This window comes from Aythya marila, assembly GCF_965140915.1.
Source record: "Aythya marila genome assembly, chromosome: 18".
Taxonomy (NCBI): domain Eukaryota; kingdom Metazoa; phylum Chordata; class Aves; order Anseriformes; family Anatidae; genus Aythya; species Aythya marila.
Window position 1 is genome coordinate 7,970,058 of NC_139059.1, and position 24,147 is coordinate 7,994,204.

The 24,147-nt window shown below is 48.4% G+C and overlaps 1 protein-coding gene across 8 annotated transcripts in view; it reads left to right on the plus strand.

Annotated features, from left to right (window-relative positions):
* Positions 1–24,147, plus strand: part of TNRC6C (trinucleotide repeat containing adaptor 6C) — a 244,675-nt gene that overhangs the window by 139,293 nt on the left and 81,235 nt on the right. For 7 of the 8 annotated variants that reach the window (XM_082774728.1, XM_082774732.1, XM_082774733.1 and 4 more), the window contains exons 3-4: positions 22,964–23,063; positions 23,973–23,994. In XM_082774728.1, coding sequence (XP_082630854.1) covers positions 23,001–23,063; positions 23,973–23,994 — 85 coding nt within the window. In that variant the 5' untranslated portion in view covers positions 22,964–23,000. Of the gene's footprint in view, positions 1–3,942; positions 5,470–22,963; positions 23,064–23,972; positions 23,995–24,147 lie in introns of those variants that run through there. The other variant, XM_082774734.1, reaches the window with a different exon arrangement.

Here is a 24,147-nt window from a genome sequence, read left to right on the forward strand (position 1 = left end):
GCTCAGGCTGCGACTCGCAGCGCCGAAGCCAGCTGGGTACCGAGCACATCGTGAAAATAGCTCCAGTGCTTCCCGTGCCTGCTTGGGGCTCCCTGTGGGGTGAAGACAAAACCTGGCAGCCTTCAGGAGGCTCTGGGAAACCTTCTGGGCTTCTAGGAAAAAGTACCGCATTCCTCTGGCTTATTTTTTTCATCCCTTTGCCTACAAGTGATGGCCACGAATGCAGAAACCAGAGCGAGAGAAACGCATTCTTGGAAACACTCCTACCATCGGGAGCACGATGGGAAACACACAGCCCTGCACGGTTTTCAAGCCTACAGACCCGACACAGGGAGCTGTGTTCACGTGTTACAACCACTAAAATGTTGTTTCCTCTCCTCCGGAGCGAGCTATAGGGTCAAGTCCTGGGCTCTGCCTCCTCTGGTCGGGGCACATTATGTATTTAATGTTAAACAGCTATTGATAATAAGCAGAACGTGTTATCACAGCTGCTGTGTGCCGTGGTAAGAAGGGTAGAGAGTCATGCGCTTCTTGTTTGCTTTTTGGCCTCGGGACATTCGTGTTCTTGTTTATACAATAGCTCTGCTTGGAAAGCAAGAATAAAAAATACCTTGTTTTTCCCCCTTACCAGACTGCTGTTTAGCATCGTGCTACATCTCTCCCACGGGAAATACAGGTTGGAGCCTCGCAGGTTGGGGAAGGAATTGAATCCAGATGTTGCATTTGCCGGTTGTTGTGCGGAAAGGGGGAAGCAGCGCGGCTGACCCCGGGGCGAGAGGTGGGCTTCCAGCTCCTGCCCCGCTGCTCGCTGTGCTCGGGCTGAGTGCCTGGGCCAGACGTGGGGCACAGGGCTTTTTTTTGTGGGGTGCAGAGCTTTTTATGGGGTGCAGAGCTTTCCGAGCCCCCTTGGCAGAGCCCCACAGGCACCGTGCCATGGAGAGGACCCTTCCAGCTGGGTCCAGCTGCCCCGGGGCTGGTTGTCTGACACCAGGGCATGGTCCCACCATGGTCCCGCTATTCTTCCTGGGTAAAAATGAGGGGAGAGAAGTCTAAGTTATTACAATCAGTGTTTCCATAAGCAGAAGGATCTATAAGCTCATTTAATTGCTCACCCTCACGATGCAGTGTGCTAGGGGGGCGGCCAGGAGGGATGTGCTGCATCCTTCAGGGGGAAATGGACTCACCGTGTCTTGCACATCCAAAACTCCCTTGGAAACCCGTGAAAAACCCGCTTAGTTCCTCGCCCTCACGTCCATCGGCTCAACGTGCCCAGCGCCCTACGAGCATTTTAGTCCCAGCCCTTTCCCCGAGACCCGAGGAAATCAGAGGTCTGCAAGCGGCAGGAATTCGTCCTCCCCTGCTAGCAGCGAGCCACGTGCATCACACGTCGCCTTGCTTCCCTTCACACCACACCACATCTGTTCCTACTCAGGCGTGCCAGCAGAAGGTTACCTGCGGGGCGGGGGAAGGCAGCAGCGGGCGCCAGGAGCGCTGGGTCTGCAACGGGCACCACAGCCCCAGGGCTGCAAGCACGCCTGGAGGGCAAAAATTGGGGCAAAAAGCTGCAGGGAGAGCAAAGCAGGAAGGGAATTGAGGGTTTATAGCACGGAGCACTGTATTTAGTGGTAAAGAGCTCAGGTAGAAAGAAATGGTTGCTTTCCTAGAGGGAATTTTTACCCATTGCAGATAGCGTTGTAGAACCCGGTGTATCAGGAACAATGGGCGCTCTGTGTCTGCGGCTCAGGTTACGTCATGCTCTTATGGTAATTTTGCCAGAGCCAAGAACACATATTAGTACACAAATCACTTTCAGGTTTATTCTGTTTTGACATTTCAGGGTCTCCAGCAACTTGGCATCACCCCGCGGAGCTGGCCATTCTTGGAAATCACTGCGCGTTGGAAGGGTGTTTCGAATTAGAAATATTTTCACGTTCACAATTTTGGGCCAAATTTGACCAGGAATGTTCCCTTGGGCAATAACCATCGGGGTTTTGGGGCCGGGGCAGCCTCCTTGGGGCACGCTGTGACCGTGGCTGGGTGCTTCCACCGCGCTTGGCGTGCGCGCAGGAGGGAGGGCGCGGGGCTTGGCCGCGCCGCGTGCTCGGGGCCTCTGCCTCTCGGTGAGCAGCAGCGCTGTCGAAAGCAGCGGTGTGGCAACCTCTGTGCTGCCCGGGGTGGCCGCTGTGGGTTGGAGCCCGCGGGTGCCGAGCTGCATTGCACAACGCCCGGGAGCTGCACCGAGCCAAGGGGCACGAGGGTGCCCGTGCTTCACTGCGGGTTGCCACCAGCGCTCCTGTGAATGGTGCTGGATTCAAAACAGGGAAAAAAATCTTAGTTCGTCCTTGTTTTTCCCCTTCCTTTGCGGTGATGAAGCAGAATGGGGTTTTAGGTCTGATTCCTACAACGCTGTGCGTGGCAGCAGGTCGCGGCGCAGCCTCCCCAAGACGTTTTGTTCCGATGCCAAGGCCGCGTCACGGGCTGTGGGTTTTGTGCTCCAGGTTGCGTTCGGGTGGCGCTGGCACAAGATGGGCTCCCTCCAGTGGTCAAGGGACAGCTGCGAGGGGGCTGCGGTGCCCGGCGTGGGCATGAGCCGAGATGCCCCGGGCTGCGCTGCTCCCCTCGGCCCCGTCCCGCTGCAGCGAGCGCCCTGCCCTCACCCCCAGCCTGCTCATAGCACCATGAATGGGCTGCACAAATTAAGGGTCAGGCTCTAGATTGCCTTGCGCTTCCCAAAATCATTCCCTGCAGAACGGGGAAAAGGAATCAGCAGAGGAGAGGGAACCAGGGAGGACCTGGTGCCGGACCCAGACACAACAACTCGCAGCGAAACTGACTCATTTTCGCATTCCTTTCCTCCCTGCGGCACTTTGGCAAGAGACCCTGGCTCTCTCCTCGATCCCGTGGGGAAAAACAATCCCTGGGAAAGGCCCTGCGCCCTTCCCCGGGCACAACGCCCCGGCTGATGCATGGGACAGGGTCGTGGGGCCAGGCTGACCGGGGCAGCCCTGTGCACCCGGGGAGCGCTGTAGGGTGGCCGGGCCCTATAGACCCGTGTGTAGGGGCTGAGCCAGCGCTGCACACGCGTCGGGGCACACATGGCACGGATGCATGGATGCATTTGGCTGCTGCACGCCTGCACCCATCTGCACAGGTGCAGCTGCTCAGAGCCTGCCATGGGGGGGTGCACGCATCGGGGCTGCCCCTGCTGGCACAGCGGGGGCACCCACAGCACCCCGGGGTGCAGCAGGGCTGTGCTTCGCCCCCTCCGTTGGCCTCCCCTGGCTGCTCTGTGTCCACCCCCCCCAGCAAGGAACTGTTCCAGCTGCTGCTTTTTTGCAGCATTAGCTTGCAAGGGGGGGTGTGGGGAAATGCATCGTTGCCTGCTTGCACGGCGGGTGTGTGCACGAGTGCACCAACGCCTGTTTGCACGGGGGGGGGGTGTTTAGGAATGCATCGATGCCGTTTGCACGGCGGGGTTAGGGGTGTGCATGCACGGATGCCAGTTTGCACGGGGAGAAGGGGTGTGCATAAACAAACGCGCCTTTGCACGGGGAGGGGGTGCATGCACGGACACCGCTTTGCACGGGGGGGAGGTGCATGCACAGAGTGCTATTTGCACGGGGGGGGGGCAGGGATTACGAATGCACGGCCACCCTTTGCACGGGGGGGGGGGGTGCGAGCACAGACCCCTTTGCACGAGGGGTGCCCGTGCACAGCCCCCCCCCCCCCCCCCCCCCCCCGAGCAGTTCCCGCCCCGCCGCCCTTTTCCCGCGGGGGGGGGGTTGGCGCGCGCCCCGTTGTGGGCGTGGCCAGGCGCGCGCCCTGCGCTCCGTTTGGCTGCGGCCGCCGCGCTCATTTGCATGTGGCGGGGGCTCCCCGGTCACGTGGGCGTTGGGGGGGGGCAGCAGCAGGAGGAGGAGGAGGAGGAGGAGGAGGGGAAGGGGGCGTGGCCTCAGGGCGGGGCGGTGCGCGCCGGAGCCTCCCCTCGGTGTGGCGCTGCCTGGCGGGGCTCGGGGCAGTGCGCGACAAAATGGCCGCGGCGGCAGCACCGGCGGCTGCGCTGCGCCCGGGGGCGGTGGTGGCGGCGGTGCCCGCGGTGTCCGTGTCGCTGTCGCTGGCCCTGGCCCTGTCCCTGCCCGTGGTGTCCCTGGAGGCGGCTGCGGAGGCATCAGCGCGGAGGAGCGGGGCAGCGGCGGCCCGGAGGCGCTGAGCCCGGCCCCCTCCTGCCTGCGAAGAGAGAGCGAGAGAGAGAGAGGGGAAGGACGGACCGACGGACACAGCCGGACACAGCCGGACACACAGACACCCCGCTGCCGCCCGGCCTCCCCCCGCAGCCGAGGCTCTGCTGGAGGAGGCAGCGTCGAGGCTTCGCCCCGCGGCCCCCCCCCCCCCTCCTCCTCCTCCCTTCGTTGCTCCCCCTGCCGGGCCCTTCCTCCTCCTCCTCCTCCTCCTCCTCCTCCGCCTCCTGCTGCTGCTGCCGGGGCTCCTCTGGATCCTCCTCCCCCGGAGCCCCCTCCCCGCGCCCGCTGCTTCCTGCGGGATCGGCTGCGGGATCCTCCCTCCTCCTGCCAGACGGACAGACGGACACACGGGCGGCCGGACAGACGGACAGAGCGCTGCCGCCGGGCTCGGTGGGACCCCGCAGCCCCATGTGAGGCTCTCGGCCTCCCTCTGCCTCTTTTCTTTTATTTTTTTTTTTAATTTTTATTTTTTCCGGAGCGAGGATCCATTTTTTTAATTATTTTTTTCCTCTCTCCCCCAAAACACGACGAAACTGTTTCCCCGAATTCTCCTCATTTTTTTTTTTTTTTTTTAATTTTCTCATTATTTTTTTTTTAATTTGCACTTTCTGCCCGTGCCCCCCCCATGCGGACTGAGCCCCCCCCTCGGCTGCCGCCCCGCTCCGCAGCCCGGAGCCCCGGGGCCGAGCCGGGCGCGACCCCGAGGCGCGCTCCCGCGGCCGCTTAGCCGGGGGCTCCGGGTCTCGGTTTCTCCGTCTCGAGGTTTATTTTTTTTTTTATTTTTTGGGCTCCACTGGAAATCAAAAGCTCCTTCTGGGATTGGACCTGCCTTGGCTGCGCTCCTCCGGGCTGGATACCACCGAGGCTCCTGGCGACTCCGCGTGGACAGCGTGTTCCTGTTGAGCTCTTGGGTTTTCTTCTGTGTGGCAGACTTCTGGCTTTTATTTTTATTATTATTTTTTTTTTTTTGAAAGGGGGGGGGTGTATAAACGAACGAACGACAACAACAACAAAAAAACTTAATTTTTTGGCCGTGTGAGATTTTTTTCGTATTCAGATTCGTGAAATTACGGGTACACTTACGAAAACAAAAATAAGAGAAAGCATTAAAATAAGAGAGGAACACGTCAGAAAGACCCCTACACGGTAGACAAAATACTCACTCGTTTCCTTACAGCAAGACTGAACCGAAAGCTGCCAAAGAGCCCCATAAAGAAAAGACTAAAAGGTAAGCAGGGGTAGCAGGAGCAGCCTGCTAAGTTGGAGGTGGAAGGGGGCTGCCTCCCTTTCACCCCCCCAAGTCAGCGAAGCAGCCACACCACAAAACGTTTCACCCCCTCCTTTATCTCACCCACTTTTCTTTTCTTTTTTTTTTTTTTTTTTTTCCTCGAAACTTCTGAAAATACTTCCAGGCGTGCCAGAATGCATTCACTGTTTTTCCATCTGCCATTTTTCCGTGCACAAAACCGCCCCCCGGGGCACGCTGCATCCCTTCGAGGCGAGCCCCAAAACTCCTGGGGCTGTGCTCCCCAGCTTTGTCCCCGGTGGTGGCTCAACCTTGCGAGTCCCCAGCTCCAGATCCGCTTCTTTTTATTTTTTCCCTCCTTTCCCCCCGCCTCCTGGCACGGTGGGAGCTGCTGTCATTTCTCCTCCAGGCGTGCTGGCGTGTGCCACCCTGAGCCAAGGGGCTGGAGGGGAGGAAGAGGAGGGAGGGGAGGAAAGGGGGGGGGGAGATGGTGTTTGGTGTTTGGTTTCCTGGGGTCCCCTTTGTGCAGAGGTGGCGGTCCTGCTGGGGGTTACTGGGCTGTACTGGACGTGCACGTTTGTGTTTGTTTTTTTTTACCCCACTTTCCATCAGCCGCGGTCACCTCCTGTGCTGCTAACACCGGAGCGAGGAGGTCGCCCCTGTTCACAGCGGAGCCACCTGGAAGCGAGAAATAACCGTTATTACGTCAGCCCGCTTCTGGGGCACTTTCCCCCATTTTGGGGCCAGGGCTTGGTGTTTCCCCAGAGGCTCCTTGGGGCTCCCCGGAGCCCCTCCACTTCCCCAGGTGCACCCCGAGGATGCAGCGGGCGCAGCCCCAAACAGCTACAGGTCCCTGGGCTCAGGGGGTGCTGGTGGTGCACCCCTACTTATGGCACCATCTCTGCTCTTTTTTTGGCCAGAATTACTTGCAAAATGGTAAAATGGGCATGCCAGGCTTGCACCCACCAGCTGGCAGAGCTGCTGTAGACTCTTGGGGTCTCTGCTGATGGACCACTGGTGTTTTGGGGGATGAGCCCTGCGTTGGTCTGGGCTAACCTGGCTGCTTCTGCCCCGAGCCCTGAGCCCATGAAGGCAGCCGCAGTGAATGAGGTCGATGGGAGCTTGCCCAGCAGAGCTGAACCATGCAGGGACCAGCGGGGACCCCGCAGCACTGCGGCACGTCCCCTGTCCCCTCGTCCCCAAGCTGTCCCCATGGCGGTGCCCAGCTGCACGGTGCTGGGGGTCACGGGGGCGAGGGGGTCCCTGGACCCAGCCCCTCTTCTGACCCCACATTTTGTTCCTAGCGATGAGACGACGCGGGCAGGCCGGCTTCGTAGAGCCCTCCCAGATGGCAGGACCAAATAATGAGGCTTTATTAATGTTTCTGTCCTCTGTACACGCGGATTCGTGCATTGACAGCCATGAGGGTGCATCTGGGACAAGAAGCTGGTCTGAGCAGGCAGCGTGCTGTCCTACAGGGCTGGTTTGTCCTACGGGGCTGGTTTGCGGGTGCTGGTAGGGCTGTTGCAGCCTGGGGGTGATTTGGAGGCTGCTCGGTGTGATGCTGAGCGTTGGTTCCCCAGCCCTGTGGGGGAAGCCCTGGTCTGTGCCACTTCTGTGCTGGCACAGGGCTGTGGGATTTTCTTTGGGATGCTGCCCTCGAGCCTTGTTGCAGCGGTCAGAAGCATTGGGTGACTTTAGGGTTTGCCCTCACGGCTGAGCCGGGCTGGCTTTGCAGAGATGGATGTCTTTGGGTCTTTCACAACCTGCCTCTGATCCCCTGTGAGTGGGATGAGGTTTTTACCCTGTCTGCTGCTCCAGAGCCTGCTGGAGCTTGCTGGGATAAATGCAAAATCCACCTGTATTTTTTTTTTTCCCCTAATAGTTTTTCCTGTTTAAGTAACAAGCTATGCATTTGATGATTTTCATGATCTTTTGCTTATGTCTAAAGGAAGAAAGGTAATTCCATCCTTTTTTTTTTACTTGAAGGTGCATTTTAAGACGTTGAAAAACAATAGGGTGAAATTTCCTTAAGATGAGGAATAGAATAACTGGGCATGAGAGTACTTTCAGCCTGAAACTCCTTTGTTGAAGTTCTCAAAGCTTTCAAGTTCAGTACCTTAGCAAACTGGAGTAGCAATGGCACAGGGTAAGGCTAAAGGTTTTGTTAAGCAGAAGCTGTCATCTTTTTGTATCGTAAAAAACTGTTGCTGAACGTTAACCGTATGGAAAGTACGCCTGTGACTTAGCCTGGAAGTAAAACCTCCTATTGCTGTTTTTTACTCGCTTCATTCAGAAAGGCCGGGAAATTATATTCATCATGGCAGGGATTTACTGCCTGCTGTTAACTCAGAATGACCTCAATTCTGCAATCAATTCAGATGCAACGCAGAGACCTTTTTTCGTTAGTGGCAAGCTCGTTATTAAAAGCCCAACAGAGGAGTTTACTTTCAGTTTTAGCTGCTACGACTTAACCAAGAGCGGTGTATGTGGGACCAGATAATATGTTAACTTACATTTATTTCCTCTCAGCAGCTGGCCTTGCCGAGATAAACATGCGCTTTTCCAAATGCTGTCATCTGGCCCCTTTCCAAAACAAGCCGAAGGAGGAGGTCAGGGGTGGAGCCATCCTTTGCTTTAGTAAAAAGAGGCTTTCATTTGGAAAGAATTGCTAGATAGTGCTGGCTACGAAAGCTGCGGGTTTAAAAATAAAATGGCCAATCCTTCCCGAAGTAAACAAAATGCGCCGTGCCTATTGCTCGGGTCTTTGCTGCTTCTGAAGGTGTAGCAACCGAAATGCAGGACGCACATTGCTTATGTAAAAAAAAAAATAATAAATCAGTGCTTTATGTAAGACTTCGAACACGAGAAGCAATTAAAAATTTATCATCTTTGGTTACAGAAGAGATGTGCAGCACAAAAGTGCTATTGTTTTAATTGTTTAAAATTCAGATGACAAGATAACGGTAATGCCATTAGAAGGGCTCCCTTTGGCCTAGAAGCTGCAGGTAGGAGCCTGTCGATCCCTTACTATTAAAGATGAATGATAAGGAAACCTCTTAAATGCCTGTGACGCTGCAGTCTAGCCAATTTAGGATCAGCTGATGCCTTCTAGTGATAATGGCTTGAGGTTTTCAGCTGTATTATGAAGATATCAGCCAGGGCAAATAGTATTTAGAGGAGAAGTATACTTTATTGAATGGGGAGATGATCCAGAAGTGACAGTAAATTGCATTACTTAATGATCTATGTGCTTTGCACAGTCTCTTCGCTGGTAAATGCTGGTGGTGGAATGAAAGATGGTTCTTCTGAACGCGTGAAAGCAGGGGAATCAAAGTACTATTTGATCTTGCCTTAGGAATCTGAGCTGTTTATGAAAATTGCCTACCGAAGGCATAGCTTAGTTTTACATCTTAATTACTGGATGCAGATCTGCTCATTTTATCGCTGCTTAATGACGGCCAGCTTACTTGGATCCCAGCACCCAGTGCTAACTGCATCTTCTGAAACTTCCCTCGTGCAGTTTCCTGCTCTGGCACTAACGTATTTTAAAATCTGCACAAGGTGAAAGCGTCTAAATTTGATCATAATAACAAACTGCCAGCTCTCGCCCAGAACGGTGGCAGAGCTTTTTAAGATGATACCAAAGAACACACCGTTTGTGGAAAATGCAGCAGCAGCGCTTTAAAGTGTGCTGCTGATTCTTTTGTCTTTTTCTGCAGCGTGACATCCCTCCACCCAAATCCCAGCCGCCTCACAGAGGGGCGCTGGGTCTCCCTGAAGCTCTGCAATAACTCGCAGCTCTCAGCGCACCGAGCATCACCATCGGAGTCGGTGCTGGATATGAGTCCGCGCTGTAATTTTTCAGCCGAGCCCTGACTGGAGCTGCAGTTGGAGCTCATAAAACACGAGAAGCCTTGGCGGCGGTGAGGTCTGCGCTCTGGAGCTCTTCCCTGTGGGTTTGCAGCCAAGGATGGCTCGAGAGCGAGAGCAGTTATCTGTGCTGCGGCAGGGATGTTTTATGGCTGGCTGCCCAGATTGCCGAGCTCTGCGCACAGCTTTATAGTTTGCCTTTGAGGGCTATGGAGGTGGAAGTCATTTGTAATAAACAGCGATCTGCAGCTTGCTTTCCTGTGCTCTGAAATATACATCCACTTGAAAAAACGAAAATTAGATTCGCATTTACTTAGATTTCAATCAGGAAATCTTACGTTTCGGAAGCTAGAGTATGAGAAATGTTAACAATTGCTTATTGCTTTGTCTTCAAAATAGCTGATATTTATCCCGTGGCTGTTTGTGCGTGTGATTCTGTTTCCCATTTAGCAATAAGCACTGAATTGCTAGAGAACATCTTTTTTTTTTCTTTTTTTTTTTTTTTTTTTCATTTGGGAGAAAAATTGACTTGTCAAGTCGATTGGCATCCCTTTGTGGTAATTAAGCCCCAGAGAAAAATATGTTTATAGATCTCAAAGTAGTTATCGTGCAGCTACCAGCCATAGGCTCGTTTAAGGAAGCAGAGCCCCCACCCCCAGGAAAAAAACACCCTGGGCTGTGAAGTGCCCAGTGCCTGCTGTGGGCATCTTCCTGCCAGGAAGACCCATACTTCTTCCCTAGCTTCTTGTTAGTGGGGTCTGTGTGTGCCTTCCCATAATGGCTTTTTGGGGGCATGGCAGCAGTGCCTTTTGTTGTGCTCTTGGTCCAGAAAACTCCCCTGGCATGGCACGTCTGCTTCCAGCCACTGCTCTCCCTGTGATGCCTTCCCCTCCTGCGTGCTGCTGGACCTCACTTGCTGCTTGCTGTTTGTGCAAGAGGGAAGGCGAAGCAGGAGAGCTTTTTGTTTTGTCTGGGGGCTATATATAGTGCTCGCAGTGGCCTGGATGCCGTTCTGGGTGGTCAGCGTGTGCGCCCATCAGTAATGAGTCGAGACTGGCTGCTGCCTGCTCTATTTCAGGCTCAGCCTGGCAGCACCGTGCCTGGCCGTGCCCCATCCCAAGCCTCTTCCTTCTTCGGCGTTCCCAAACGTTCCCGTTGGTGGCTGGTGCTAATTCCAGGGCCGCTGACAGCAGGGATGTTTTTAAACAGGAGCTGGCTATTGGGAAACAAAGGAGTAGGGTGGTGGGGTGCAGTGCCAGCCACAGGAAGCACTTCAACGTCCAAGAAAGCCAGCCATGGGGTGCGGGAGGTGCTGTGCTGCCTGCCATTTTGCTGCCATTCTTTCCCTGCTGTTAGCAGAAAACCCAAGGAGGTCTTGGGCATTGCTTGCAGTGGTTTTGGTTGAGCTCAGCGTGCTCAGAAGGGGAGCCTCGTAGGTGGTGCTTGTGTGAAAGGTGAAGTTGGTTTCCTAATGCTGCAAGCGTAGCCTGCAGGAGTGCATGTAAGTTAGGGAGGACTCTTCAGGTAGCTTGCTACCAAAACCAGTCTCTGCTTGCAGGTCTCAATTTCCTTCTTAATATTTTGCTCAGTTGCACAAGCATACTTAATCTAGAAGAACTGCTTCCAACACCTGTAGTCTGAATTTTGCCCCATGTTCAGCTTTGAGATGGATGGGTCACTCGACAGCTGCTCTGGCTGCAAATGAAAGCCCTTACCCCGCTGCAAAAAGGCATTGCCCCGCTGCAAAAAAAAGCCCTTACCTCACTGCAAAAAAGCCCTTACCTTGCTGCAAAAAGCCACTACCTTGCTGCAGGTCTGCTTCTGCCTCGTCTCTGATGTCGTGCAGACGGTGTTGTACCTCCTCCTGGTTTTGTGACGCTGCAAAAACTCGCTGGCAGCTGAAAATAACCTGTTGGCATCAGAGTGCTGATCACATCTCTTTTTAATGTCCCTCTGCGTTTTCCTGCGTGTGAAAGTGTTTGGTTTCTCTTTGTCATATTAGCTGATAATGCACTATAAAGAGGTTTATCTTTTAAAGTTGTTTAAAAATGAATGAATGTGGAAAATAACACGTTCTTCTGGTACAATAGCCTAGTAGTGGCAAGCTAAATGGTATTTGAGATTTTCTAATATCATCCTAAAATGTGGGTGTCTGGTGCAGGTGTGGAACTAAATTTGGGCTGTCACAGTAGCAGGATTGCTGCACTCGAGGAGACTGCATAAATAGCACTGTTGTGAAAGATGTTCTGTGGGGCTCACTAGAGCTTTATGAATGTGTGATATTTGTTACTTCTGTGATAGTTCTGCTGCTAATCAAGGTTTTTGAAACTGTCACTTTTAGAACAATCCAATTAAGTCTCATTGGGTACCAAGAACTCATTAGTCTTGATGCTGTGCTATTACACTTAAGCATAATAACTGAATAAAGCAATGGCTGTATTACTGAGTGGATGCTTACGTAACTATTTGCTTAAAAAGAAGGACCCTCGGTTGTTTTTATTGCATTGGTGAAGATGAAATATTCTTCCCAAACTTGTAGATGAATTAGAGTAGCAGAAAACCCTGTCCTTTTGCAGAAAATAGAAGAGATGGTGTCTGCCAGCCCGGGCTGGCTGGGCGGTGCTGCGATGCTCTGAGAGTCCAACTGCATCGCAGCTGTGATGCCCCGGCCCCTCTGTCAGCATCCAGGCGAGCAAGAACTGATTTTTCTGGAATTCTGTCAGCTTGTGCTGATCAGATAACACGCGTAGAGACATTTTGACTATCTTTCTGAGGATATTTGCTCCCCTGGGCATTTCGGGGACTAACTGAAGACATGAAATAGTCATTACTGGGATTGTGATTCACTCTAAATTGATTTCCAAAGTGGTGTTTACTGCAGCTGGTTTTCTTGTCCTGGAAGATCGTTTATGGCTGTTTCCATTCCCCGACTCTCTCTTCACCCCCTTTCGCCTTCCCGCATGGGGAGAGGCTGTTCGCTTGCTAAGCTGAGACATGGGATCCCACAGGCTGTTCTGATCATGGGTCTGACAGTTAAATATAAAATGGAAATGCTCTGTTTGGCTGTCACTTGCTAGATTTATTATCAGCAGGAATTGGTGCCCAGACACTTTAATATCGGAAAGCGAGGTGGAGAAACAGAACTTTCAAACTCCACGAATGTAATGGAAATAAGGATTACCTTTTCAGCAACACAGAATTAATCTTTTAAATTCTTTGGTAGAGCTGTGGAGGAGGTGCTAGCCTAGACCTTTCTGCCTCCTCAATATTTGGCCAATAGAGCAAGCCTTGTTCTGAAATCTGTGGGTTCATTTCCAGCCTAAGGCTAGCTAGACAGTAATGCAACATGGTTTTTTTTTGTCTAACTTGTGTTGTATTGCTGTAATAGTTTTGAAAACAGCATTGCAGCTGAAGATGCACTGGAACAAAAACTAAACTGATGCAAAACGTATTATCCTTAAGTTGAAAGAAATGTTCATGGAGGGCAATGTTTTGATTTTTGCAGTTAAACAGGAGGGATGTATTAAAAAGAGCACAAACCCAGTATTTTTTTCATTTGTTTAAACTTCCGTATATTTGCAGTGCACAATTTTTGAGTACAGTTTATTAGTCTGTAGTATGTTTTGTCTTCCTTTACTCACATCACATTTGGTGTTAACCTCCTGTGGAGAATTCCAGGACCCCTGACATTTTATTGTGACTCTTGATTAGCTCACCAGGGTTCCTGCTAAGAATTCTTCTTTCATTCATTTGATAAATTGAATTCCCTATTCACAGTGCCTTTAAATAGAATGGTATTTGGAAAACTCGAAGACAACAACTTGAATGTTCAATGAGCTCACCCAACATATTTAAAAATGCAGAAGGAGGATGTTGAGGGTTTGTGTATTCTGAAATCTTTTAAAGGAATAAACTTTAACAACAGCTTTCAGCTCTGTCTCCGCGTTCCCATTAAACTTACTGTCCTCCTGGCTCCGGCAAGGAATCTGCTTTCCCTTTTCCATCCTACCTCCTGCTGGTGATGTTTGTACCGTGGAGGACCATTTGGAGCTCTTGCATCGCGAGGGATAGCGTTGTTATTTATTTTTTCCCAGTTCTAGACCTGGAGGCACATCCTGCCTTGTGGGCTGTGGCCGTGCCCATGGTCTCCCTGGTGCTTTTGTGCTCAGAGGTACTCAGGAGTGGTGGAGCAGGATGCCACCTGCCTACAGACCCTTCCACGGGCTCCCACCGCTTGGCTCTGGAACAGTTTTGGCACCATAGGACAATGTGGACTGGAGGAGTCCTGCGGAGGTCGCAGATAGGTCTGTGCTGAAGTCGGGCACGTGCACGGCTGGTAAATAGCTGCGTGCTGGCACACGACTGATGCAAAGGGGGAAATACGGACTGGGGCACTGGAAGCACTACAGGCAAAACTGTACATCATTCTAGCAATGTAAACGTACCTTTCCTGTCTGTTAAGAGAGAAACACAAGCATTCAGCTGTGTTGCTTGAAGGAATCCTCCACAGAAGCTGTTCTGTGCCTGGCCGTGTCCCTTCGACCCCGTCTCTGGGAGCAGTCAGCTTGTGCAGAGAGCCCGGGGGCAAAACATCCTGCGGAGCTGCTGCTCCTGTTCCTATTTCCTGGCCTCCTCCTCTGCAGCCTCCCCGCAGGAAGCAGCGCTGCCCTGCGTGTTCTGCAGGTCCAGGCAAAGAGCTTGAGCCCGGAGCCTTGTCCACAGGCTGTGTCTGCGCCTGGGTCAGTCGATGGGTGGTAGTTAGCCCAGCACTTGGCCGGCGTGGGGGCTTTGCCTCGCTTGGCACAGAGCTCTCATCTCCTCGTGTAGTCGTAGAAGCCAGAATAGCAAACGTAGTGTTTGGGAAAGACGAAAAGGCTGCGCTCTTGCTGAGCTGCTGGATTGCAAAGCTGCTTCCCTTTGTGTATTATGTCCCAGGAAGACTGGGGAAGAGCTCCGCACCACATGCTCCATCAGCTGCTGGTAAATATCGGCTGGCCTGGGAGGGGGGCAGCACTGAAGCTGAGTCTCGTTGTGCTCACTGTTCGTAGTCTGGAGCTTAATTTTCCAAGAGAGGAGTCAGTTCTGTTTGCTGGGGGAGGGGAATGTTGCTTGTAGCATGTTTCTAGCTGTTCACAGCCTGTGTTAGGTGGTGAATGTAATGGAAACCCTTCTGGTTTTTGGTTGGTTGGGTGTTTTTTTCTTTTTTTCTTATTTCTTTGCTCGATCCTTGCATAGGCTGAGCAGTGCACAGGGTGGGGTGCTTGAGGTCTGGTCTGCTGGGGTGTTCTCAGCGGGCTGGAGGGGTGAGTTCTGGTATGGCTCGTGCCTGAACGGTGCGTAAGGGAGAGGCTCGACGTGCCGTGCTCCAGCCTGCGCCTGCGTTTCCCTACCAAGGACTTGGCTGCCCCGGAGCAGAGCTTGTAGGTGCATTGAGGGGATGGATGCCCTGTGGAGAGCAGCGCCTCCGCAGAAGGGGCAGCGTGCCTGTGTGACAGCAGCGTTGGGCCCTATAGGATCATCTGTGGTGGAGTGTTAATTTGGATCAGTGTCGTGTTTAAGCAAACTTTGTGATTACCCTCAGTTATATTGTGCTTCAGTTCACATTACAGGGCATTTCTGAGCATGACAATTGCTCTTAAATAAAAGCAGATTCCTTTAAATGGAACTGAGCTGGATGACGAGCTCCAAGCGTGCATTTAGTGCTTTCCTGCCACAAGTGAGCTTTTGGTACCTGGGGGCAGACTGGCTGTAGTTTCAAGTGATAAACTCACTGGGAATGGGGCACAGTGGCTGTCGAGGCCTCTGCACCCAGTTTTGGTGTACAAATCCACTTGGTATTGGTCTGCACTCACTACTTCATAATGAAGGCGTAGCACAGCTATTGAAGCATTCTCATTAGTACTCTCATTAGTACTCTATCTGGTAACAATCCAGGAGAGCGAACAAAAGGAAGTCTGTAGCTGAAAAACAGAACCCTCAAACCCCACAGACATACACTGGGACTGGGGCAGTGCTCGAACAGGGAGCCTCGGACATCTGACCTACCCGTTACAGTTAACCTGCGTTCCCTGTTTGTAAAGGGTTTTTCTTCGAGATTTTCCTCTCTGCTTCTGGTAACTGGTAGGCAGCTAGCAGAGGCTAGAATAAGGCCAGGCAGCTGTGTGGGTTTCTTTGGTTGTTTTGTTTTTAATCTCCAATTGAATGATAGTTGCTATTGAGCCTGCTTTATTTTTATTCTAATCTAATTTGCTTCAGTGGTTGCTTATCTTATGTGTGTATGGAGGAGGGTCACACATTAATGCTGGGTGAACTGGAAGCCTCCAGCGAGAGCCTTGGTCCTGCAGGGAGCAGCAGTCGGTGCTCTCCTCGCCGTGCTGTCAGGCTGTAATTGCTCTTCAACCAGGAGTCCAAAATGGCCCAGTTTAGGACACTGGTGCCGCTGGAGATGCAGCCTTTGGCCGAGGCGTGTAAGGCAAGCGCTCTGTTTCTCTCCCGATCGTGGAATTTCTATTTTACAGGTTGTAAGAGCAAGATTATTAACTCGGTCTCTTGGGCAACCTATAATCTCCCCATAGTTTCAGTATGATATTTTAATTGAATATGGTGCTTTTCACATCCTGTTCTCAGCTAAAGCTGTAGTGTTTCTGGTGTGTCTCTAAATGGCAGCTTCGTTGTGCTCCTGCACAGGTTTCAGCAATGAGTTAAGTTGTCTGTGCATGTCTTGCACCTTAGGAAAAGGGGCTGAGATTTCAAAAGAGCCTGGAAGGGGGTTTGTGGGGATCATGTCTGAGCCCTCGCAGTTACAGGTGGCTGCGGACAAGGGTCTAGAGAGTGTCATAGGCCTGAAGGTACCTACAGTAATTTGTAAACAAATCAAATGAAAACAAATAAAAATGCACACAAAGAAGACCTGGAGCCAAAACAGCATTGTAGAGTAAAAGGAAAGATCGAGGATAGTCTTATGGAGGTCGGCTTCTGTGCAGGAATTTTGGTGGAATTTCTGGGTGGCCTCAGAAGTCAGACAATCGACTGCTCTTGCTAGGCGTGCATCTTTGCCTTCCACGCTTCGAGAGAGGTTGACCAGATACTGGAAAAATAAGGTACCAGACCCACAGTTAGCCGTGGATGATAATTTGATGTTTCAGATGAAGGGAGAAATCCCATCAAGTCAAATTATGTATTAAGGAGTGACAAGTGCAGGACAGGAGTGTAATTTGGCAGCTGGAAACCCCAGAGCCTGGGATTAATAAGTCATAAATTGAGGTCAAACAGAAATGCTCCTCAAGCTTCACTTATGACTCTTCACAGGCACAAGTTTTTTCCACCCAGACTTTCAAGTTACAGGGTTTAGTTTCAAGCTGCATGATCCCACCTACACATGTAACACATACACAGTGCTGTAGTTGAGGGCTTTTCCCCTATTAATTTCTGTGAAAGGATATTGTAGGATTTTACTTCACAAATGGGTAGAGGCCTCTTATTTCCAGACTAGTTGTCTTTGTGTCACTTTGGCCTTGTATTGGTGTTATTTTTTTTAAATAAAAATGTATTCCTTTATTCAGATACTCTCTTTACTCTCCACAAATGTGTTTAGAAAGATTTCGTATGTCTCCTAATGTTTGTTTGTTTTTATAATGCTACAGTGTGGAAAGTTCCACGCAGGTTAAATTGTTGAAGCACATTGTTCAAAACTGGACTTCTTACACCAGCAATGGCTTCCTGACTGCTTGTGTCATTGTTGCCTTGCCTTTGGTTTAAGATCTGGTGTAAAAACTTTTTTTTTTCTCTCCCCAAAGCTGGTGTTCAGGCAGTTGTTCCCCCTGCTGTACTGAGGCACATGATTATCCCTACTGAACGCGTTGCCCTGCATCTCCTACTGCATTACACTTCGCTTTGTTTCACACTACACCTCAAGTTTATCCAGTTCTGGATTCTGCCCTTAAATGTTTTGCAGCCCCATGCCTTAACATCTTCTGGAAATTTAACACACACGTTATTCCAGCAGCAAAGTGATTAATAAACTACTGAAAGCTGCTGGACACGTGTGTACTGCAACAAAACCCAGTGGCACTCTGCCTTGTTGGAGGGGGAAGTGCTGAGTCCGCTTGCTTTGCAGGCATCTTACTGTATTTTCTTTTAGCTTACGGTCCCTACCTTGTTCTTTGAAAATGAATAAAGCATCTGTGTTTTTATTAACAAAGCTTTACATTTTGCTTGAACAGTCAATAAATTACCTGTATTGCATCCCCTTTCTTCCTTGTTAAAAATGCCTGTAGCTATGCCATAGGGGGGAAAGAAATCAGGCTGATTTGATGTAGCTTTTCTTCACAAATCCTTGTTAGCTGGTACTGATGTTTTTACGCCTTCCCTTTTTACGTTATAGGCACAATCTTTGCCATTTGTTAGTCTTGTAGGGTGCCATCCATCTTCTGCAGATTCTTTAAGGTAATTGGTGAGGACTTAGACACAGTTGTTCTTACAGTAAATTGCATCAGGCCCAGCCAGTGGAAAAACATACAATTTCTCTGAGGACTTTTTAAGCTGTTCTTATATTGCTGGCCCAATCTCCTATTTGGAGTGGTAGTAAAGTGTTTAGTTCCATTTTCTGTTTTGTTTGTTCTTCTTCTGCCAGTCCCCACGTGGAGCTGTCGCCCCTTGCACACACAGCACCACTTCGGGTGGGTGGCAGCCTTCAGTGGAGACTGAGGCAGGAAGAGCAAGGCCATCACTGTGGCCTTCAATTATCATCTGTCACTAGAGGCCCCTTTTTCCACAAAGTATCACAAATTGTTGCCCTGCTTATTCCAGAAGCACTTAGAGATTGCTTTACTATTACTTTTTACATGCGCAGCACCAGCTGATTGTTGACCTTCCTCATTTTTGTACCCATGTTTGTACAGATTTTTTTATATTCATTCTTATTTATTTGACCTAGTTTTGTGTGTCGCTTTCTGGTTTTGAGGTGATTGGAGAGCTCGTAATTAGGGACTGGTTTGACTCTTCTTGATTAAAAGCCCAGACTCCAAGGGGGAAAGCCTGGCACTTTCTGAAGCCTTGCCAGCAATTTGCCTTGCCCCGGCGTGTCCTCTAGCAAGGTCATGGAGGGCTGGGTGGAATTAGGACACCAGAGGAAACCCAAGGAGCAGCAGGTGGACATGGAGCCTTGCTTTAGCCCCTGTGGTAGCCCTGGTGGTGCGGTGATCCCCTGCTCCTCCTCCAGGGTAGGGTGTCCACGTTCACCTTTGGATTCGTGTGATTTCCAAGACTTACCACCTCTTTTCCTGTGTGACAGTGCTCTTCAGTTGTCCTGAAGTAATCGAAACTTGCCTTTCCAGTATTCACTGCTTTTTATTTTGAGTATTTTTTCCCTTTTCTGTTTCTACTCTTTAAGCCGCATTCTGCCTTCACGATCTCAGCCACTTCTTTCTGACCTTTTGGAGTCAGATCTTAAAGAACCTTTTGAACAGTAATTTTCTTTGTTTTTAATTGAAACCGTACCATGCTGGGTGGCTGTTTTGTGTTTCATGCCTGTGCTGTCCAGACCCCCCTGTTACCAGCACGTACTCCTGTAGAGGCCTCCAGAAGGCCTTTGGGCCACGATTGCCTCTCGCATTCATGCAAGTTTAGCTTAAAGTCCCCCTCCCCATCGCTGTGAGGACAAATGCTCGTGTATAGAAGCACCTGGTGCCCTGTTGTGAGGTGGGGGAAGTCAAAACCACAGTAATACTTAAGGAAGTGTAGGTAATGTGTAGGATTTCTGTCAGTAACAGCAACTTTTGTTGCTGACGCGGGAAGCAGAAGAGCTGTGCTGGAATTTCAGGTACTAGAGCTATTGCCTCATTGGGCTGAACCAGGCAAAGGCACCATGATCACAGATGCTGTGCTGGAGCAGTATTCCAGACCGTTTTTGTGTGTAGAGAAACCCTCAGCAGCTTAAATACATGCAAAAGAAATCCCTCAGGCCGCTGGGTTTGGAGCTGTGGGGCGCGGAGGGGCAGGCGAGGGCCTTGCCTCTGCCTGGTCCTTGGCTGTTGCCAAATGTCTGAAGTAAGGCACTGGATGGGCAATAACCCTGCCTCTAACAACGTGGATAGGCTCTGCTTTAAGTTTGTGAAAGAATATGATATCCCCAAAAGGCTTGTTGCAGAATCCTGTTTAGAGTGTCACTGCGGTGCTGGCACAAAATGCCAGCTGCACTTGCAGATGTGAAAGTGATCCCATGCCTGATGCAAGTAGAAAACTCGAGTTTTCATTTAGCTTAAAAAATAAAATCCACCTAGATTTGTTGCTTATTTTAGTGGAAAAAATAAGCCCTTGTATAATAGACACTGACTCAAAGTAACCGTAGTTCTCTCGCGTTGTACTGTGACCTCTCATCTTGCTTTACTATTCTGAGCAAGCTTCCTAAGCTTGAGTACTTTAAAGATAGCCTTGGGTTTAGGTTCAGATTTAATAAGCTAATTTCAATTTTTAAACCAACACTTGATGTTAAAGTAAAGCTGATTTGTGCTTATAAAAATCCCCCATGATTTTGATACTTCAGATCTATATATATATGAAAAAGGCAAACTCATACAAATATATGACACTTCTAGTTTAAATCACGAGCTTTGTATTCATTTTTTTAGCATGTTTCCTGTAATAAAGATTAAATTGTCACTCAGGAAGTAAAACTACAACACATGGCTTTGACAATGTAATCAAACTTTATATAGCAATGTTTTTATTGTTTTCCTTTTGTTTTGCTCTTAGATGACTAATTTCTGCCTAGAAGTGACAGCAAGAGTTGCCATCTGAGAGGCCACTTGGAGCTTTATTTCTATTTTAAGCATATTTAAAGCATATGTATTCAGAAGTGTCATTATGTAAATCAGTTTTGAAAATTGAACTCCATTAAAAATTATAGTATCATTTTCTGAGTTAATTTGAGGCTATTTTAAACTCAGAAATGAAATAAAAAACAGGTTTCCACTAGGAGTGGCACTTCTACCTCTTATGTTGTAATTGATATGATAATATGGTAATAAAATACATTGTATTTTTAATGGAGCAAAATGTTTGCTGTTCTTTCATTTAGAAAATGCTCTGATACAGTGTATTACCTGCAGAAGGGAGGGAATGACACCTAGCAGTGCTTGGGAAATGTCAAAACAGAACCAGCTTTAGAGGACAGAAAGGCAGATTTTGACAGACAGGACAAATAGAGATGTGTGCACTGGAGTCCGACTTAAGCAACGAGACTTTGGCAGTGATTAAAGGAAGTTGGTATTAAAAAAAAAAAAAGCCTAACAAGAAAGTTGGGAAGTACATACTTTCATAGTTTAAAGAAAACTGCAAATTGAGCAGTTGTGGTTTCTAGGTATTTGGTTTCTATGTTTTTTAGTTTTTTATTTTGTTTTGTTTTTAATACCCCACTGATTATTAAAAGGGATCTGAATATAATTGTGGTGTTCTGGAATTGCTATAACATCATCGGTTTACTTAAGTCATAGCAAGAGGAAACCAAAAAGTTTCCTACTTTGTGCTGACTTGCTTCAGTCACCTGCTGTTTTAATAAAACAAAAAAAAGGCTAGAACTTGCCTTGGTAGTAGTCTGGCAGCTTGGGACAGATCGCTTGAAGACACGGGCTTTGTAGAGTCTGGTAGGACTTAGGCAGGGGGCACTGAAAACGTAGGGAGTGGATGTTGTTCTTTGTAGTTACTGAAATCCAGGGGACTTCTGTTCTACTGAGCTAACGGGAAAAAAGTCAAATTATTACGGTTTCAACTCGGTTCCTTTTGGCAGTGTAAGTCATTGCTTTCTGCAAAGCCCTAGAACAATCCATTTAAAGCTGCGGTTTTAAACCCATCCCAAAGTCAGTGTTTGTGCGATCTCAATACGTATCTGCAACTCTTCAGAGCAAGTGCTCCTCGAACACAGATTTACAGTGCCGTGTCTGCAACATGGCCCTTGGAAACTGGCGTGTGTTTGGGCAGTCGTGCAGGTGATGAATTTTGGGTTGTGACGGGAAGGGATTGAGGTATTTAAACTACAGCTGCCTGATGCCACCTCAGGTGTCCTGAGCTGCAGTGGTGCAGCAGGCACCCCAGCTGTGCCTGGCCTCCAGCTGCTCTGCCAGACTGGGTCTCCTGCAGGTCTCACCATACCTGTCATTTCTGTAAATACTTTGGATACCCTAACATGTCTGAAAAGGGCACCAACACCTGTCTTTAGACCTCTGAATTGCTACTGTAATGTTTACTGTTGGGAAACACAGGGAAAGGGAAGCTGCTTTTGGTTTAGTCTGGAGCCCTGTGCAGGATCTCTGTAAGCATTAAAGTGTCTACAGTGGCCAAAATCCGTATTTGCAGGCAACTGAAAAAGCCAAAAACCGGATCACCCCTCAGCAGCTGCAGCCCTAAACCACACAATATTCCGTGTTCAAAAAGCTGTGTAAGAATGCGCAAACTCAAAATGAGCAAAAGGAAAATAAAAGAAACAGCTAAAAGGTAAAATAGGCACTGCTTGAAAACACCTCATGCAGAATCTGTAGAGTATCTGTTTCTGTACCTAAAGTGCTCGCCTTCCAAATAGATCTTTTGTGGTAAAAGCAAGCAAGCAAAAGGTATGATAAGTAAAGAAAAAAAGAAAGAAAAAAAAGCCAATCTAAACAATAATGAAGGATGTAAGCTTTGGCAAGTTCAATGCAAAGCAATAATAAGTTAGGCTAAGAGTAATCTTGATGAATAATTTGAAGGCATCTAATCCAATAATAATAGTAATGGTTTCAGCCCCTCAGAAACAGAGTATTCTCAGAAGATCTGTAAGGCTGATAAATGATCGGGCCCTAAAGAGCTGTCAAAGAAGATAAAATAGTTATTGAAAAGTAAATGAATTATTTGCATTGGCATTTGCTTGGAAGGATGCTGGGGGAGGTTTGGTGTTACAACTGCTTACTACAGTGAGGGACAACAAAGCACAAGTGGGGAGGTTTCAAATACAGTTTTGTCTTGATCTGGGACAACTTCCTAGTTCTAAGTTTTAACCATGATGACACTGGAACAGTCTTTTTATAGTCATGCAAATTCTTCAGCTAGAGTTTATAACAGAAAATAAACAAAATACGGTAATTTGAATTCATCTGGGCCTTGTTTTACAGTTGTTTTTTCCCTTGAGAGCAAAAATGATGTGTATGAGAAATTAAGTATTTAATGAAAAAAGAAAAATAATTCAAAAATAATGTACTCATGCATAATCTTTAAGGTACGTTGTGAATCATAGCTAAAGAAAGCCAACATTAGCTATTTTTGTTCCTTTTTTTCAAGTTTTCAAGTTTTCTTTCCATAGAACATACTAATATTAAGTAGTACTTTGGAGTGTTTGAGGAAAGGAGTTTCAAATAAGACCTATTATTTTTGAATTTGCATTCCCTACCGTTTTGTTCATTACACGTTTCAGTTTCGGAACAGCTTTTTCATGATGGTTTTATTACAGCATTAAAAGCAGCCTATTGTAGACATGAGAGTTCGGAAACTAGCAACATCAGTATGGTTAGTAGGTTGTTTAGCTTCCTAGATAAACTTGATCTTACTGACAAGCTCTTCCCAACCTTTATTCCATCAGGGAGAAAGAACAAGAAACACAAGAAGAGGAACATTTGATGGAAGAAAAGAAAAAGAAAAAGCAGGAAGAAAAGAAAAAGAAGGAAGGTGCTCAGAAAAAGGTTTGTTTATATTACTGCTTTTAATTATATATACACACTTCTTGTAACTTACATATACTGACTTTGCAACCTTTCTGTGAATAATTCTGACACAATTCAGCAGTCCCGTGGAGTTTGAGTGAGGTTGTGGTCAAAAGATCTCAGCAGAAGTAGTTGTGACGGTTCATTAGCAAGCCCCAAGCTGCTTACCATCCACTGATGGTAGATTACTGCTTCCACAGCTGTATCATGTGAGTGCTCCCTGGCAACCTCAATGCAAAGTTAACTGGATTAGGCTAAACTGATACTGAAGTGGCTGGGGATTCCAAGGCCATTGCACATTTTCTGTGGTTTGTGTTCTCTTGCCTTTTTTTTTTCAAGTATATGGAGTTAGTTTTCATACTATGTGGCCTTTGGGATGTGGATGGAAATTGCTCTCTTTTTCAGTATAAAAATTCCACATCGAGTAAAAAGAAAAGCAGGTAGATTTAAAAAGATGGGTTGTCACAAAATGTGTAGTTATTCTTTGTAAGCTAGTAATATATATGGATTCAAAGGGATATTGGACAAATGCATTGAACTGAATTCTCTTGAGTTCTAAAAGGGTCACAGACATCCCGTTTACTTCAGGACAACTCAGAATCTCTAGTGAGGGAAGGCTGGGTGGGTATGTGGGGGTCCCGTCATACTGCTTGCCATGTTTTTTACTGTCTTGTAGGCATGTGCTTTTGGCTCTTGTCAGACAGCGATAGCCATTCTGACCTTCCTGGTTTACAGAGTTAAATTAACGTTCTCTGATCATTAATTAGAACTAATGCCTGATTTATATAAGCATCTTCTGCAAAAAAGTCAGGAGTACAGCCATACAATTACTAGGTATCCCTTTGAATATTGACAAGCAGTTGATTTTTTTTTCTTTTCTTCTTTCAGGCTGCTGAACAAAAAACCAAAGGTAAATTCATATTTGTTCTTTTGTGAACCATCTGATATTCTTAAGGCATGCTTAAAAATGTGCTTGCACTTTTAATTACGTTCTCTTTTAAAAAGGAGAGAATATCTTGTTAGGATAGTTCTGTTCCTAAAGCTTGGTTGGAGGAACTGACTT